General features: G+C 34.2%; 1 protein-coding gene across 1 annotated transcript; it reads right to left on the minus strand.

The window, feature by feature from the left end:
- Positions 1–7,613: 7,613 nt before the first annotated feature.
- Positions 7,614–19,302, minus strand: LOC120353215. Its single transcript, XM_039436045.1, has 3 exons — positions 19,170–19,302; positions 12,387–12,459; positions 7,614–10,929 (listed from the first exon to the last, which is right to left on the minus strand). The coding sequence occupies exons 1-3, from the start codon at positions 19,223–19,225 to the stop codon at positions 10,477–10,479; spliced, it is 582 nt and encodes a 193-aa protein (XP_039291979.1). The 5' UTR covers positions 19,226–19,302; the 3' UTR covers positions 7,614–10,476.
- Between the last annotated feature and the right edge of the window lie 367 nt (positions 19,303–19,669).

A 19,669-nucleotide genomic window follows, 5' to 3' on the forward strand; every position in this document is an offset into this window, starting at 1 on the left:
TAGTCTATATGAATGATTTATGGGATAAACCAATGTACCTAGAATACATTTATTCTGGGTACCTTGGGATAAACTATAGTTTATGATACTATGAGATTGACTGGAGTATAACTACACGATAGACTAAACCATTGTCCTACTCGAAAGATAGTAGGCTATATATCTCGAAAGATAGTTGATAGTAGATAGTATGATATATCTACTCGAGATATATCAGGATATATTATATCTACTCCATAGATATTAGGATTGAGGATATTTTCATCTACATCTAGAATCTAGTAGACCTATACTACTAGAAAGGTCATAACTTTAATTATCAATTATCAAGAGCATACTTTCGGTGAGGCCGAAGCTTGTAAGCAGCTGTTGCAAAACTAACAGTGTACAGAAGTTATTACCAACAAGCTGAGAGAAAGTGACTGCAACAAACATAACGCAACAAAAAACAATAAAAAATTAGAACAGCCAAGTGTAAAAATTACATGCTTGCATGCTCAGTCTCAGTATGGTATTGCTTGTCGTTACTGGAGTCAATGTTGAGTCAATGTAATTATCTGGGGGGACCCAAGAATAGTATATAGAATATAATAGCTATATACTATCCTTTGCGGGGACCAAGCTTCGCTCTGGGTATCTGAACCGTATTTATTTTACTAATTCTTAGTAACTTTCTTGGCCAAGCAAGCCTTGGTTGATTAAGGTTTATCAAATTATCTCAAAGATAAGCTACCCTTGAAATTAACGATTTCCAATGAAATTTAGCATTCTCTCAATTTTCACCAGATAGAGTCGGCCGAAAATGTTCAGAATCCCTACAGAACATCAGAAATAGACTTGAAAGTTCGTGTTGGTTAGAGTTTGTAATCTACTGGAAACACATAGATTCAGCTACATAATTGGGGAACGTTTCACAACTTTTTTGAGAATAAAAGTAAATATACGGTAGAACGGTACCAGGAATTCACATTTCCCAAAGTTTTATGCGTTATCAATGCATATTCCCATACTCAAGAGCAATGTGAACAGAAAAGTCCAATTTGACATAACAATATTATATTTTATTTAATTGTACACAATGTAATAAATAAGTAAATAAATAATGAATAAATTAATGTAGTTGAGGGCTTCCGGCTTAGGAGGATTCGTAATAATATTCAATTCTGTTTGTGACAATGAAACATTCTTGATTCTTGATTCTTGGTTGTAATGAGATGTTTTCAAAAGTTTTCTGAGAACTTATGAACAGCATGAAGCTGCTAAAGCAGCATTTTTTGCTTCAACAAGAAGCATGAAAAGTTCAGTTTAAATCTCAGGCGAGCGAAACGAATCTGCTAGTTCTTTTGCAAAATCTAGGGTTCAACCCTCTAGCTTGACGATTTGATGAGCTTACCGATTATACTGTATAAATATAGATAATATTATATCAATAATAATTACCTACTAGGAGTTCTGCGACAGTAGACCTCGCTCATGAATACAACTTTCAATCAGATGAAAAGGCCAGTACAGTAAGTACAGTATATTGTGAAGTTTCACAATATCAACTGCGTACAATAAAATTCTGGCTCCTCTGATTTAAAGTCAATAAACTCACTTTTTATGACCTATACTTTCAGTAACTATTAGAAACATATTATTCTCCACGTCAACAAATAAAAAAGTTATTTAATTCTATTCAATTCTAACTCATCTAGAAACTTATAGATTATAATCTCATTATAGCTCAAGTGAAAATTTACAACTCGAAGAAAGTCTCAAGCTGTTTGGTGTACAGTATAAGCTATAAGCTCTCGCATATCAAGCTCCAACTATACTACACAGTATTATACTCTCTCACTCTATCTACTCTTCTTATACTCTATCTACTAGTCTATATGAATGATTTATGGGATAAACCAATGTACCTAGAATACATTTATTCTAGGTACCTTGGGATAAACTATAGTTTATGATACTATGAGATTGACTGGAGTATAACTACACGAAAGACTAAACCATTATCCTACTCGAAAGATAGTAGGCTATATATCTCGAAAGATAGTTGATAGTAGGTAGTGGGATATATCTACTCGAGATATATCAGGATATATTATATATACTCCATAGATATTAGGATTGAGGATATTTACATCTACATCTAGAATCTAGTAGACCTATACTACTAGAAAGGTCATAACTTTAATTATCAATTATCAAGAGCATACTTTCGGTGAGGCCGAAGCTTGTAAGCAGCTGTTGCAAAACTAACAGTGTACAGAAGTTATTACCAACAAGCTGAGAGAAAGTGACTGCAACAAACATAACGCAACAAAAAACAATAAAAAATTAGAACAGCCAAGTGTAAAAATTACATGCTTGCATGCTCAGTCTCAGTATGGTATTGCTTGTCGTTACTGGAGTCAATGTTGAGTCAATGTAATTATCTGGGGGACCCAAGAATAGTATATAGAATATAATAGCTATATACTATCCTTTGCGGGGACCAAGCTTCGCTCTGGGTATCTGAACCGTATTTATTTTACTAATTCTTAGTAACTTTCTTGGCCAAGCAAGCCTTGGTTGATTAAGGTTTATCAAATTATTTCAAAGATAGGCTACCCCCAAAACCAACGATTTCCAACAAAATTTAGCGTTCTTTCAATTTTCACCAGATAGAGTCGGCCGAAAATGTTCAGAATCCCTACAGAACATCAGAAATAGACTTGAAAGTTCGTGTTGGTTAGAGTTTGTAATCTACTGGAAACACATAGATTCAGCTACATAATTGGGGAACGTTTCACAAGTTTTTTGAGAATAAAAGTTTCACAAGTTTTTTGAGAAAAATATACGGTAGAACGGTACCAGGAATTCACATTTCCCAAAGTTTTATGCGTTATCAATGCATATTCCCATACTCAAGAGCAATGTGAACAGAAAAGTCCAATTTGACATAACAATATTATATTTTATTTAATTGTACACAATGTAATAAATAAGTAAATAAATAATGTTTATAAATAATATGAATGAAAGATTAAGTTTTACAATAGAAAAATAGAGACTACAAACATAGAGAAATATAGCATAAGAGTGTATCCCATGGTATAAGTCGTTTCAAATTTCATGTTAATTCAAGCCAATAGTCCAAATAGTTATTTTTCGTGAAGCTATGTGATGCTGGTATCTGGTAATCTCTCATACTGGCCATTTTTACACTCTCACCAGACAAAACAGTAATAATAGACAGTAGCCGATAGTAATCGGCTTGAGACAACAAAATTTCGGTTTGAAATTCGGAAAATAAACGACCTTTATCATGGGATGTCTTCTTAGTCTATCATTTTTCTATACTACATTGAGGTAACGAAATATTGGCTTGTAATATTTGGAACATAAACGACCTATACCAAGGGATATCTTCGTATGCTACCTTTTTCTCTAAGCTTCATACGACTGTTATATCCTCTTCGGTTTACTAGTCACAAATGCTGTACAATCAGATCACACAATAATTTGAAAGAATAAGGTGACTCAATAATTTGAAAGAGTGGAGTACCGTATCTTTGATTGGAATTTGTAAGAAGGTGATTCAAGATGAAAATCCTCGGATCAACGACTCTACCGACTCCATCCTTGGACTCAGCCACTTGACTCCAGTCAATTTTTTCAAGCTGTAATGATGAAGTCATGTCGAACACCCATCCATTCGGTGACCAATCACCGCGTGGTTACTGACGTATAATTAGTGCTGCAACTACGGTTTACTTTTCAATTAACTGCATGCTAGGCTAAGCTATGCACCGCTCTTGGGTGGCACACAATCAGATTCACTTCAAGCTGTCAGCATTAGTTCAATGGAAAGCGGTATAACGAATGCTGATTGTTTCTGAAGTGAAACGTTCTAACAACAGAACGGAGATTGCGCTGTACTTTGTTTGGTCGACTGCGGATAGCATCTCTATAATAATCTTCCATCTCTAGTATCTTAAACATTGATAGTTTTCTGGTCTCTTCTATTATAGACATTGAGGAACATGTCCAGAGATTGAGGGAGGGTCTACAAACTGCTGTATTGTACAAAAAAGAGAATGCTGCTTCTGGAAGGAATAGTGATTGAAGGTTGCTGTAGAAATAATTGTTATTATGGAAGTGGGGTAGCTTGGTATTTGTACTCCTAATTAATGGATTGAATCTTAGCTGTACTGTAGCAAGATGATTTTCTTTTATTCATCTCTCGAGTGTAGGTAACTCGAATGAGAAACCAGTGACCAGCAATTGATTGAAGATTTTTTATTGCATAAAAATACTTATAAATTGTCAAAACCACAAATTTTATTGAAAAACAATCTGTTTATCAGAGACCAGTTTACCAGTGACCAATTAATTGAAGATTTTTTATGAAATAAAAATACTTATAAATTGTCAAAACCACAGATTTTATTGAAAAACAATCTGTTTATCAGAGATTGACAATGGTGTAACAACCGGAACCGGTCTTTCTAACTTTCAATAAACTCGGTGGTTTTTGGCAATCTCAAAGTCTTATTATTTAATATGAATAATTACCACAATATCAACTTCTCAACTACACAAATAGTGGAGATTTTTTTGTTTTTTTCCAAAGTGTAAATAATTTACACAATATCAATTATTGTTATTTTGATAAGTGATAGTAGCTTAACTTAGATTTTGAATTAAACTGTAGTAAAAATTTGAGAAGGGACAGTTTTGGGCATAAGCCTGTTGTGCCTTCTCATCAAAGTGTAATAATTGTAAAGACTAAATAAAGACTTAGCAATCCAATATTAATTATATTGAAGTTATCGAAGATTTCATGCTTCACAGTGGAAATTAATATATTTTCACCCATTTCACATGAGAATGTTACCAATTCCAAATTACGATGATTCCAGAAACGTCATTACTGGGGCTACTACTACTAACAAATAGGTCAAGAATACAAATAAATAGATAAAATCTTCATCTAATGACAAGTGCATTACAGAATAACAATAATCAAATATTGAGTTCAACAACAATATTTCTATTTTGTTTGTATTGTTAGTACCATAGAGTAACGAAATCTATATTTAGTTGAAGATTTAGTTCGTCTCTGAAACTACTTATTAGTAGTTCAAATATTCAATATTCTTCTACTGATCTACGGATGTTAGAGATGTGGATGATCAACCACCCCCCTCCCTCTACCACCAAAGACTAACATCGCACCCCCAAGTATTTCAAGGACGCAGCCTGCGAACAACCCTCCCCCCCTCTGTGTTAGTAATTTTATTTGGAATTAATGATAGTTTTAATCAATACTTGAAAACGTATTCTTGTGCTTAAAACTTTAGATCTATTGATTTATTCAATAAACTTATCATGAATGTCACATTTCCATGCGAATAATAATAAAAACCAGTAGGCCTAATAGTTCTAGTAATAATATTGAGTTTTATTTGTTTTATTAGTAATTGAAGTTGTTTATAGTTTTAATAGCAATAAAAAAAAAATCTGGTGTGGCGCACTCACACAACTTTCCTTGCCGTTATGAAAATTGATCACCTGACGCTAGTGTTCCCGCGCATCTCAAGTCTACTATTCAAATATTTGAGCCAGCTGGTGACAGGGCAATAACGCTGGAGACACACATGAGGTCTGCTATCACTTCATAGTGATTGATTTAATAGAATCAACAATAATTTGCAATTGAATAATCACATTTTCTCGAATTTAAAGCTTATTTTCAATTTTAGGTGAAAATGTTACTGAACATTAATTGTAGAGATTTTCATGCTCAATCTACTCCACTTGATTTTTTTTGTTTCAATTGTATCTGAAGCCTGATAATTGGGAATCTATCTGCAATAATGGGGCGGAGCTCCTGAAATTTTTACAGATATGAGACTTGTGGCAGTTGATAGAGCTTATCGATGGCTATTTTAGGTATGAATTTGATCAAAATCGTTGGAGCCGTTTCCGAGAAAATCACGAAAAACCCTGTTTTTGACATCATTTTCGCCATTTTAGCCGCCATCTTGAATTGCATTTGATCGAAATTGTTCGTGTCGGATCCTTATAGTGAAAGGACCTTAAGTTCCAAATTTCAAGTCATTCCGTTAATTGGGAGATGAGATATCGTGTACACAGACGCACATACACTAATACACACACACACCACACACACCACACACACACCACACACACACACACACACACACACACACACCACACACACACCACACACACCACACACACACACACACACACCACACACACACACCACACACACACACACACACCACACACACACACACACACCACACACACACACCACACACACACACACACACACATACATACATACAGACCAACACCCAAAGATCATGTTTTTGGACTCAGGGGACCTTGAAACGTTTTTATTGGAAAGCAATACTTTCCTTACCTATGGTTTACCTATGGAGGATCGGAAAAAATGTTTTCCTGAAAAAACTTCTCCATTTTGATAGCTTGATGATAATTCAAATCGAGAAACTTTTGAAAATATCACCAGCAGAAAGTTTAATTCCAGTCTTTGTACAGCCTTCTGCCGATGAGTGGAGCGGTTTAATTAATCGAAATTGAAACGTTGCATTCTGAACAGAATTGGAGACATGGCTGCCACACATGGATTTGAATTCTGACTTTGGTGTCAACAGAAAATAACAGAGGATAAACAAAGTTCATTCAAGTACAGTGTTTCAAGGACAAAATTTCAGAGTAATGAACAAAGAGTACAAAAATAATTAACTTCTCTGGTGGTGATGTTTTCACAACATGAATAATTTACTCTATTATTGGAATGAAATATTGAAAGTATGAAGGTGTGGTTTGTGAAATAATATTGAATCAAGCAAAACACAATTGTATGATAATTTTACTCAATCACTGCAACGTTACTATAAGTATAACAATGAAATAGTTATTATATGTGTTACTATAAGTAAAACACTGATGGATTATGATTATATAGTAAGAGCTACACTAAGATTCGCTTTGCATAGAATCAATCATGAATATGAATCTCTGAAAATTCTTAAAATTAGAAAAACCCTTGAAATAGGAAACTGTGAATTTACTTAAAAACCAGATAAAGACTCTCCGAAACCTTGTTTTGAACCAATAAATCCAAGCGAGCTTTTTCCAAACTAAGTTTTTCTTCATTCATTTGAAAGTTCTCATAGTTGGGCGTGTCCAGTCTCGACCAATGACAGCCGAGCTCAAGCTTCATTGGTCTGCAGATAATAGTTAATAGTAGGGCTGCACTCTACTGTAATAATGTGCTAAATATTCAAATTTCCAATTTTCTAGAGATTGATAGTTGTGTAACAATTTCGAAACTGGTATCTCAAATTGATTTGATAAATTAGTGATTTTTGGCTGTGTCAAGTCGTTGATATCAAATGTAATCTTGTTCAATTACATTTTTTATTTATTTATTTATTTATAAGGTTAGCAAAAAATACAAGAATCGGAAAAGAAAAAACAGGCTATTGCCTAAAACTTCTTCAATTTCCTAATTTAGGTTTAAATTGTCCAAATATTATAGGTTTTGTCCATTCAAATTTCTACACCAAATTTTCTTTCAAATCCAAATTTTAAATTCTATCTTCAAATTCTATAATATAAGATGATGTGCTTTCTGTCTGATGTTCTAACGGAGATTATTGATGTAAATTATAATTTTTGATTTGTGTATTGGAACGGACTAATCGACAATATCAAGTCGTTCTTATGTCATCTTGATACTCTATTTAGCAAAATTCGCGTGTTCATGGCGTAGAAGTCAGCAGGCGTTGATGGTTTATACGTTTCCATATGTCACATCTCTTGCCTGGGATTGTTTCCTTGCAGATGCTATGATGTTGTTTCAATCTATTTTTTGTGAATTTTTCGTAATATTATTTAAATTCCATCCGAGTTTTTCATGTGATGACCAATTTTCCAAGAATGAGTACTGAATACTACCCTACCTACGTGCCCGTGACGTTATCTCTTCCTCATCAATTAGCTCATAGAAAATCTTCTCATCCATATCATCCCGTTTCAAAAAGTTTTCATGTGAGAAATAAACATCCATGTTAAACAAGGCGACATTATACTTCACCCAAAGGAATTTCTCAAAGTCTTTGACAGCCTTGTAAGATATTAAATCTTTTGAGATCACCGACGTCATCAGAAATTTTGAATAATCGGATAGCCCAAAGGATAAATGAAGGTAAAGAGATTTCTTTGATGGACTTTTGATTCCCGTGTCAATGTGATAATCTGATCCAGATTTTTGTTCCTGATGGAGATCATGATTGCACTTATTGTGTGTTTCGCAGCACTTCCAATAAAGTTTCGTGCCGTTTGTATCTGAGGAAGCTTGATCCTGTTCAATTATTGGTGTTTTGTAGCACGTCAATACGACTCCATCTTTTCCTTGTACTCCAGACTGACCTCTCTCTCCATCCTCGCCATTTTCCCCATTCTTTGATAGGAAATTGATGTTGGATCGGTGGCCACCCGCTTCTACAACTTTAAAATCACCTCCAAGTCCCCCGAACCCACCCTTTCCACCGTATCCCCCTTGTTCGCTCATTCCCCCACAATCACCATCGAACAGCAACACTTGACCACTTCTGTTTTGACAAGAAACATTGTCTTCATCCATGGAAACATTCCTGCTTTTAAATACATCATTACGCAAAATAGCTCCATGCAGCTCGATTGAGTGATTTGCCTCAGTTATCCCGTTTACTAGATGATTTGAAGCCGCTTCCGTTGCCAGTACCTCAACAGCTCTCTCATAACCACTTTTGCCATCCTTCCCTGGCTTCCCGTTTGCCCCATCAATGCCAGGACCTCCTTTGCCTCCGACAGACATAACATGCAGATTCTCACAATTCACAAAATTCACACCAAACCCGGCAAAACTCCCTCCATTTCCACCTGGAAGTCCAGGTTTTCCATCCTTGTTGTTCTCCAAGTAAGGACTTGATTCTCTTTCTCCAGCACTACCCACCAATTCTATATCTGTTCTTTCTCCAATCACCTCCCAGTGTTGGGCTGCTATAAATAGTTTTTTCACCTTCAAACTCCATTGAGGAATATCAATGAACACTTTATCAACAGCAAACACAAACAATTCCTTCACAGTTTTATTTTTGCAGCAAGATTCTAGAAAATCATCTGAACTGATATGTGACAAACAAACCGTGAACCCTTTTACGAAAAGTCTTCCATAAGGTGAATACGTGACAGTATAATTCTTTTTCAACATATTGCGTGCTATCAACTCGATTTCTGACTTTTGTCTTCTACTGATAATGTGTGACTTTCCAAACAGTTCAGAGCCTCTACTATCAGTAACATTCAACAACATTGATATTAGTGCATGTTCTTTGGTAGATTTGGATTCCGCAGAATAAATTTCATCGTAAATTTCATTCCTCCACTTTTGCATCTTGTAACTTGAAAGTCCATCAATGAACTTGGTCAGTGTATTACACCATTCCTCCTCTTTCTTCATTAGATCGATGGAATGTTTTATTCCAGCAATCCAAGAAAATGGTTTAAATATCCCACTCGTGTCAACGAATCCCGAATCAATTATTTCCCCATACTTCTCTAAGAAATTGAATATGATTCTTTCTCTGGTTTCCAATCTCCTTTTCGACCATACGGCAAGTTCAGTGGCATTGAAAGCTTTGGAGAATTCATAGTAGCTCCCAACTTGTTCGATATCTTGTATGAACTGTTCCGATTGATTACACATTGATTGTATATCGGAAATTTTTTTAGTGAGAGAATAGGTGGTATAATTTATATTACTTGCATAACCATCAACGAAAGAGACCACATCATTGACTCTGCTCTCATAATGATTGTTCAACAATAATATTTGGCATCTCAGGAGAACGGTCGCTTCATCCGACAAATCGGTACGAAAATCAATCTCATCTACATCAAAGCTGTCCAATTTCTCAACTGTTTTGAGTAAAGACTCTCTGTTCCACTGCATGAGTCCAATATCTTTCACTTGTCCCGGTTTGTTTGGACTATGAAACACATTGATTCTCAGTGATTCACCTTCTCCACTCCTTGTTTGTAAACTTTTCAACAGTAGTATCACATCCTCATAAAACCCTTTTTCGTAGTTCATGATTATTCCAAGTTTCAGTTTCACTTCCAAGAGCGCCTGTAATTGATTGAAATATTCCATAACATTCTCAATAATATTAGCTTGCGATTCCAAGATTTCATACATGTCTGCTCCAGGAGATTCCTCGGAATCATTCGATTTGTGGGAGACGGGTACTTTGGTCACGATCAGTGCAATGTGGTCCTTATATCTATTGAAATCGAACGAGAGGTATTTGTGCAAATGTCGAAGGGTATTGATGAAATAATCCTCAGAATCCCCATGTTGTAGGGTGTCATCGTCAACGAGGAGCAGAATCTTAGCCTTTTTCAGTTTTTTTTTTTAATTGTTTTCATGATAACTGCGGGAGCTACTTCATGGGCAGGCTGTGTTGTATCCTGGAAACCCGGTGTGTCAACGAAGTTGATGGTCGTGTTGAAGCTGGCAATCTCTGGGAAGAGCGTAAAAGATCCAGAATCCGATGTCCCGATCCTTTTTCCATCCTCAAACACATAAGTTGAATCATTTCCAGCTCCAAGTTTCCTTGACTGCAAATCGGCATTTCCCGTCAATAACTGCACCAGGCTTGTTTTTCCAGCTCCAACATTTCCCAGAACCACAATGGTCTCCTCAGCTGTCAGGTTTTCCTGCTTTTCCATCAATTCGTCAGCGTCACTTACCATTTTTGATAACTGCTCTTGAAAATTTATCGATTCAACAGGGCAGCTCTCAACTTTCCCATCGGATGTTAACTGAGGAACAGGGCCTTCCGTCTCCTCTCCCTGCAAAATGTTCATCAAATGATAGAGATTTATACTACAGAGATTTATTAAATTATCACCACATTTTTCATGTTATTGGGAAAAATTGGAAACTTGGGACATGGGATAAACTTGGGAAATTTGGGAGAAACGAGAAACAAATTATCAGCCTGAGAAACGATTATTATTAGAGTATCATAGATATCCAGTGACATCTCGTGATCTGTATAGATTTCACTGTATAGCCAATTTCACTGTTAATCATTAATTGAAATTATTCAATATCATGTAATTATTATTGAATGAATCTCCGGGAAAACGTTAAAAGCGCCAAAATTTGAGCACTCGATTTCTTATGGAAAAACGTTCTTTGTGCTCTTGCCTAAAATGTCATCTATTGGTAAATTTAAAAACTTCTACTAGTAGTTATTGTAAGGAGAAGTTTTTAAAATACTTTTAAAATATCCAAAAAATCAAAATTAAAACGGTTTTTTCAGTTCTTGTAAAATTTGAAAAATGGCGCGTGTAACGTTTTTCCGGGGAGTCATTCTAGTCAACTAGAATATAACAATCAATATCCATAATTTTTCTAAGTTCTATAAATTAGTGGTTTCAACAATATCAACAGTATTGTTTCAAACATTTCCTCAACTAGTTCTCAACATTCAACTATGTTTCTTATTATAAAGAATAATTTCCTAAAAAGCAACTTTAATAAATAAATGAATGAATAAAATAAAATACATAATATTATTATAATTCATTTCCATAACTAATCATCCCAAATTTGATGATCTCAGATCACTTTATTGATGTAGATTACGAATTGAAATGCACGTATTTCTCCATAACAATCAATATCCATAAATTTTTTATCGAGAATTTTATGATTAATATGAAACTGAACGATAATACCATCATCTATACTGATTCATATCCGTTTATAATACTTATCGTGATAATTTGTGTCAGTGTTCATCTAATGATATGGAGCAACAAAATTATTTTGTGCCGGTTGCACAAAAGCCGGTTGAATTTTAACCGTGATTAACTGCACGAGAACCAATCAGAGAAGTCTTGTTTTCAAAATCCTTTCTCTGATTGGATCTCGTAAAGTTAATCACGGTTAAAGTTTAACCGGTTTTTGTGCAACCGGACCTGTGTGTTTGTCATAAATGGATATGATCATCAGAACTCGCTGGTATTAATGTAATTGATGTTTGTAAACAGTACTCTGACCAAAATACGGTGAAATTAAAAAAAAACTGGTTCTCTTCCTGATTGTAATAGATAGTCCAATTTACAGACTATCATACTATTATCATAGAAGATAATGTATAATAATTTCTGCATAACGGAACGTTGTTCAACTGACGAATTGGAAGATATTCCAAATTAAAAGAAATAAAGTGTAGAATGTAAATTGTTTAATTAACATAACTATAATAATAATATTATTATTAATAAACTTAACTCACATCTAGTAGCTGGGATGGCGGTTTTATCAATTCAGCCCCCAATTGGAAACGGTCAGATGGACTGGCATTTGATCTGAAAAATTCAAACTCTCTTTATTCATGTTAACACTCGGAAAATCTATTCAGCCTAACATTAGAGAAACAATAGCGTAAGTAGATATCCCATGGTATAGGGAGTTTATGTCGTAACTTTTACTGTTATCTCAAGCCGATTACTGTCGATTATTGTCGATTTTCACTGTTTTGTTGGGGTGAGAGTGTATGAACAGCACAATATGAGAGACTACCAGTGTCACACAGCTTCAAGGGAAAGAACTACGTCGGCTATCGGCTTGAGATAACAGTAAAAGTTACGACATAAACTCCCTATACCATGGGATATCTACTTACGCTATTGTTTCTCTAAGGCCTAACTGACAACAGTAATGAAATTGAGAAATTATCAGTATTTTGGATTAAAAACCTATTTTGGACTGTGTGTAACCTTATCTAAATTTGGAAAAGGAATAGCTTAAGGTCACCTTACTTTTCTTCTCCCCATCATTTTGATTTCTATCGAAATAAATAAATTGGATAGATTTTTTATTCCACATTTTAATATATTCCTTTGTCATTTTTTGTGAAATAAATGAACTGATTGATTTTTCTGTACTTCTTTGAACATTGATAATTGAATGGGCGTTAGCTCCTACTTTGGACTCAAGGCCGAAATCGTTGCCTGTTTGTTTGTATGCTCTACAATCACTTACCAACGCTCTGATCAATCAGCTTTGAAATTTTATTTATTTATTTATTCGTGGACAGAATCACAAATCATATAAATATGATTAGGAAGGAACAACAGGCTCTTTTTGAACACATATTCATTGAATCGTTTTACAAATCAAGTTTGTTGGACAACAAAATTTACTGACTCCCTCGTTACGTCCTTTCTCAGACGAAAAAAATATACGCACTCAATATATTACCATGTACTGTGGATAAAAATATATATTTGAGCGCCCTTTTTGAATAATTTCGTCACGACATGTTTCGGCTATACAGGGTGGGTGAAAAGTCCGAGAACGGCTTAATATCTCATACACAAAGGTAATTTGACAGTGGGTGTGATTGGGGATCCGATTCAAATTGAAAAAAACCACTTTACAATGACTTTAAAAATCTGATCCGCCATCTTGGATCCTCCATAATGAATGCAACTTCTTTTTTTAAATAGGAAGGTGGTCATGCGATACATGATTTCGATAGGGAATTTCAAGAAAAAATGAATGGCGGAAACCGCAAATTGATATCTCAAACCGTTTCGGAAATATTTATATTATCAATACTATACAAAGCAGAAAAGAGAGAAAAAGGTATGAGAACGGCTTAGTATCTCATAAATAGAAGTGATTCCAAGGTGGGTGTGATTGGGGATGTTACTCGAATTGAAAATACTAATTTACTATGACTTTAAAAATGTGAATATTTCCGAAACGGTTTAAGATATCGATATGCGGTTTCCCCCACTCATTTTTTCTTCAAATTCCGTATCGAAATCATGTATCGCAAGACCACCTTCCTATTTGAAGAAATGAAGTTGCATTCGATATGGCGGACCAGATTTTTGAAGTCATTATAAAGTAGTTTTTTCAATTTGAGTAGGATCCCCAATCACACCCACCGTCAAATCATCTTTGTGTATGAGATATTAAGCCGTTCTCGGACTCTTCACCCACCCTGAATAATGCCCAGTGATTGGAGAATAATGACATTACAAAAAATTAATAATGGCATTATATAGCCGAAAATGTCGTGACGAAATAGTTTAAATTATAGGGTAGGCCTACTAAGATTTATATTTTCATCACCATGTACTGCGTATGCTATTATAGATTAATTCAATAATATTACGAGAGAAAAAATCATACAAAAGTCATTACATATGACTTTTTCTATCATTACATATGACTTTTTAACTTTCATTACATATGAATATTTTTATCAGCTGTGCTAATAGTGAAGTTGTGTTTCTTTTCTGGCTCAAAATTTTACAAAATTACTCAAAAATTTCCAATTTGTAGAGATTTGAGTAAAATATTTCTGTTTTTAATCAGTGTTTAAATATCAAAATTCAAAATTCTTAGTTTAGTCATTAGGTTTGGAGTGGAAATTGGACTTTTTGAAGTGAAAGTGAAATCCTAACCTTATTCTTTTTTGAAACTTTTATTTGTAAAAATTTGGGAGAAGACTGTTTTGGGCTATGCCTGTTGTCTTCTCCCATTCATATTATAACTATTGGTGTAAGTGCACGTCCAGTGCCAACATACCTATTATCAAATTTTTGGTTGGGATCGATTTAGTATGTTATTTTGAGCACAAAATCACAAAAATTAAACGGCGCTCACTATTGTTTTTTAAATAAACTAAGTTAAAAGTAGCACAATTTTACATGCATTTAACCTATGAGTAGCAGCCATTTTGATTATTTAAATCATCAAATTATGATATTCCTAATCTGAGTTTTCCTAACCCAAAGCTTTTCCTAACCTAAGCTTTCCTAACATAAAGCTTTTCCTAACCAAAAGCTTTTCCTAACCTAAAGCTTTTCCTAACCTACAGCTTTTCCTAACCTTAGCTACTTTTAGCTTTGATGCATGTAAAGTTCTGCTACTTTGAACTTAGTTTATTTAAAAAACAATAGTGAGCGCCGTTTAATTTTTGTGATTTTGTGTTCAAAATAACATACTAAATCGATCCCAACCAAAAATTTTATGACAGTATGTTGGCACTGGACGTGCACTTTTGCCCAACTATTTATTATAATTATGATTTATTATAATTAATTATTGTCAATGAAATGAATAAATAAATATGAAATTTCATAATTTCATCCCAATCTGAGATTTCAATAGAAGAGCTGATACAACATAAGCATACAATATCTAGATTTTTGAAAACTATTATGCAAGTGCTTCTAAGTCAAGGAAATAATTGGAAATCCTAGTGAGTTTTTACTGATGACTGAACCTCTAGTCTTTGTCCGTTTGTGAGTTTGTTCGACGATTACTACTGATTGCTTCCATAAATCAAATTGAAATTTTCAACACACATTATCTGATCAAGTACAGATCAAGTTCGTTGGCCATCGAAATTGATTCATTTTCCAAAAGGAAAAAATGTCATCCAAGCGATTGCTGAGTTGTGTTTTGGAAGTTGACAGAGATACTGTGTCTTTTTTGCACTGACACTCAATTCCAACTGTCTTGAATTTTGATTTTGACTTATCCACCCGCATACTTAGTGAACAATAGATTTCTATTGATTCACATAATTGACCGAACGAAGTGAGGTTTACGATTCAAGTCGACGGTTTGGTATTTCTCTTAATGTTCATATTTTTATATGTTTATATGTTGTGCATTTACGGTGTGCCGAGCACTCCTTTTAATTCAGGCCTTTTCCCAAGTTATAATAGTAAATTTAATACGCAATAGACTAGAGCCATTATTGTAAGTGAGTTAGCGAAATAAATTATTTTCTCTCTCTATTATGAACGGCCATGACTTCGAGTTTCCCATGATAGATATTTAAAAATTGTGGCTCCGAGTCGTCGAGGAATGTAGATTATGGAATTATCTCTAAAACTTAGCCTCCCTGTCGCGACATAAAGTGCGATAAGTTGGAAAACAGCAAGCATTGTAATTATAACAAACTACCGATTTTGCAGTTACTATTTGGTCCAAAGGCTCTAGAAGCCACGCGACGATTGGTCAAATTGATTCCCTTCGCCCAATAGGAGACCTGTTTCTAAATACAGTAGTGGGGATTCCCCAGCCGCTAGACCAGATTACGTTTCGGAGGACACTTTGCTAGGAGCACTACGAGAGTAAAGATGTAGTCACTATGTTTCGCCCTTTTTGGGCAGGTTTATAAGTTTATTTCATTAGTTAATGTAGGAGCTAGTTTTATTTTTATTAATGTTTAAATTTTCTAGTAGTGCCATGTCCTGAAAGGTTTAATTGTGTTTCTTCATCATGTACGAATAATTGTTTCTTCAAATAACCGCTAAGGTACGTAAAATAAGGTTAAAATATAATTTAGGGAATTTAATTGATTGAAACTTCCATAAGAGTATTGAATTAATTAAGCCTGTTATTTTTCAAGTTAATAATATTGATTGAGAATAATCCTTTTGATTTTATTAGTGATGGAAGATAATTATAATTTTTTTTCTAAAGAAGTATAGAAAGTTTTCAGTTACGTTACATTTGAGTTATTGTTTCTGGAAATATATTATCGTAGAGTATTGCTGAAAGTCAGGAAGATAGCCTTTAAATTGGAATGAAATTTTTAAGATTATGTTCATATTGAGTTTATGACATTTTATAATTTTATATTTTTCAGACTCTGTTTTCTTATGTCATTAAGGCTTTCGAATAATTTAGTAAATTTTTATGATAGAAATCTTAATAGACAAAGAAGAAAGTTTTTCTTTTCCATGAAATTAATATTAATAAATGTTGGCTAGCGCACAAGTTTCCAATAATACTAGTCGAGCTACTATATGAAAAATTATATTTGATTTTGCAAACCAAACGAAAAATATCATATAAGTTAGCATCATTTCAATCTGAATTATTCCTTTCCTAAGAGTATTATATCAATTTATATAAAAGTTAACATCATAATTAATGAAGTATTCATTTTTCTAAAAGCATTATATTAATTTATTACGAGTGTTTTCATAAAGTTGCATTGTATATTAATGACACTCTGGCAAGTAAATCCGTTTTAATTCAATTTTGAGAATGAAATCAGAACGTCAGGATAAAATCTAAATTAAATAATTGAATAAACTCCTGTTTTAGCTTTTGATGAATTGTAGGAAGAGTTAGAAATTAATGCTGTAATACATTTATTTACAGCGGTTCATGTGTGTCCCCAAACCAACTTCATGTACTACCACCACTTTGGTTCCGCAATTTTATGTAACACCGCTTCAAGACACCCGTTCAGACGACAGGTCTAGGGACGTAAGAGGACGTCGCCGTCAAGCCAAATTCAACCGGTAAAAGTTCACCGCCAAAAACAAGGTACCGTAACCCCGACGATAAAGCAACGTACAGACCAACGAAAGTGCAGTGTAGTGAAACAAAGGTTCATTCGAGAATGTCAATCAAAAGTGGGGATTCAAAATTATTATGAAATGGGTTATATGGGTTACTATCGACGAAACTTGGGTTCAACGGGCTTTTCTTTCTTGAGTAATTCCATGTTGAAATTAACTTGTTATTTGATGACTGATATTGTTTGGTTTTGTAACGTATTGCTATCTAATCGGGGATAGTAATGCGCCACCGAATCAGATGAAGAATGTCACCAAAGTAACATGAAATTGTTGTTTCTGTTGTTCGATTTTAGTTGCCAATGTTTATTGAAGCTGTTTGTATTTTTCTATTATTTCAAATTGTAGTGTTATTCTATAGTATAAACCTATTAAATCAGGCATGGCAAGATTAATTGAAGTTTTCTTGACTCTAGCCCGTTCACCTGCATGAATTAGGTATAGACTCAGGTATTTTCTAGATGTGTCGGCCTATTTCTAAATTCTAAATTTTATTCAAAATTATCTTCTTTATCACCTTTAAAAGGTAAAGGCACAACGGCGAAACGCGGTAATAGATTTTCATGAAATTCAACTGGTATGTTCCTTTTTTAATTACGCGTCGACGTATATACAATGTTTTTGGAAATTTTGCATCTCAAGGATAATAAAAAAGGAAGAAGGAGCCTCCTTCATACGCTAATATTAGAGTGAGAATCATACTATAGAATTATTCATCATAAATCAGCTGACAATTGATTACACAGATTAGAGATCCCGGGTTCGAACCCACCCACAACCAAAAGTTTTTTAACCAGATCACTCCCGTGTTATCGGATGGGCACGTTAAACTGTTGGTCCCGGCCGAAGTATGACAGTCGTAAGGCCCATTGACGGCTCAAATTATATATTCAGGCGGTGGGACCTTCCCGCAAGGGACTCCCCACCAACAAAAGCCATACGAATTTACTTTTTACAGATGTGTGGAGAAGCCAGTCTATTTCTGTATTTGTATAAGGTCTATAGTTTCAATCAAATACATTAAAGAGGTATGCATCTTTAAGCTGGGTTTATACCAAAGTTATTAACAAAATGTTAATAACCTGATCCTTATAGATTCTATTGGATTGAACGGAAGTTGACAAACACACATCTTCATCATGTGTATGATAAGTTTTGTTCAATCTAATGTAATCTGTAAGGATTGAGTTATTAACATTTTGTTAATAACTTTGGTCTAATCGCAGCTTTAAGGTCTCTGGTTTCAATATTTTGTTTTGCAGTCATGATATTATTATGTTTGCCCATTAGTATCAATATTCTCAAATTCAAAAAAAACTTAAGTTAATAGGTGATTAAAAATAACCTAATGAACTAAATAATGCTGGAGAGAGAATAATATTTTTTATTGTAGAAAATTAATTTTCAGAGAAAGATTATCACGGAACTGGATGAATTATATCATATGGAATACAAATTCAAACGTGAACTGAGTTTGTTAACATTTAAAACAAGTGACATAAGGTACTCGTGGATGCGAATACTGCGTGAGGTCTACTGTTCACAGAACTACTTGTTTATTGCAAGTTACAGATTTCAAAATCAGTACAATAGAACATAAGTTGAGAATTCTCTTTTTCATTACTAGGCTTCTAAAACTGTGGCCTCACTGTAAACTGAAAGAGAATCATTCTTACCTTTGACTTCCTATGAAAGCTAGTACGAAAATTGTGTAAATTCGCGAGAGAAACATCTTTGTCACAGTCGAAATTGCAACTAGCAAGCTTCAAAGTCAAGAACCAGGATCAGTCCCAGTAAACATAATCAATTTGATAAGAACCCATAGAACCGATAATTATATAAATTGAAACATTGCCAATATCTCTCAATCATAAACAATAATTATTGATATCGTAGACTGGCTGGGTCACCGAACCAACGATCATATAAACACAGTTCATTATTCGACAAGGGTCATGTCTTTTATAACCTCTCTGATTAGAAACCAGGATTTCCCCATTGCGGGTTTTCCCAACTCAAGCAGATTTTCTGCTAAATTGTAGTTTTATGTAAGAATTTTTTCTTGAATTGGAGACTCAATCTCTATTATTGGGATATACTGAATAAAAGCACTGAGAAATTGTCCAAGTTTTATCTAATATGGAAAATTACCACAGTAAACTTCTCAACTACACAG

The sequence above is a fragment of the Nilaparvata lugens genome, chromosome 10, assembly GCF_014356525.2.
Source record: "Nilaparvata lugens isolate BPH chromosome 10, ASM1435652v1, whole genome shotgun sequence".
In the NCBI taxonomy this organism is placed as follows: Eukaryota; Metazoa; Arthropoda; class Insecta; order Hemiptera; family Delphacidae; genus Nilaparvata; species Nilaparvata lugens.

Bases quoted from the DNA above. Each gene is read 5' to 3' on its own strand.
- LOC120353215 (XM_039436045.1), bottom strand. From the start codon at position 19,225: ATGTTTCTCTCGCGAATTTACACAATTTTCGTACTAGCTTTCATAGGA. The intron at 12,460-19,169 runs GTAAGAATGATT...TGAATTTTTCAG, and splicing joins GCTTTCATAGGAAGTCAAAG to ATCAAATGCCAGTCCATCTG. The intron at 10,930-12,386 runs GTGAGTTAAGTT...AACATTTTGCAG, and splicing joins CGCCATCCCAGCTACTAGAT to GGAGAGGAGACGGAAGGCCC.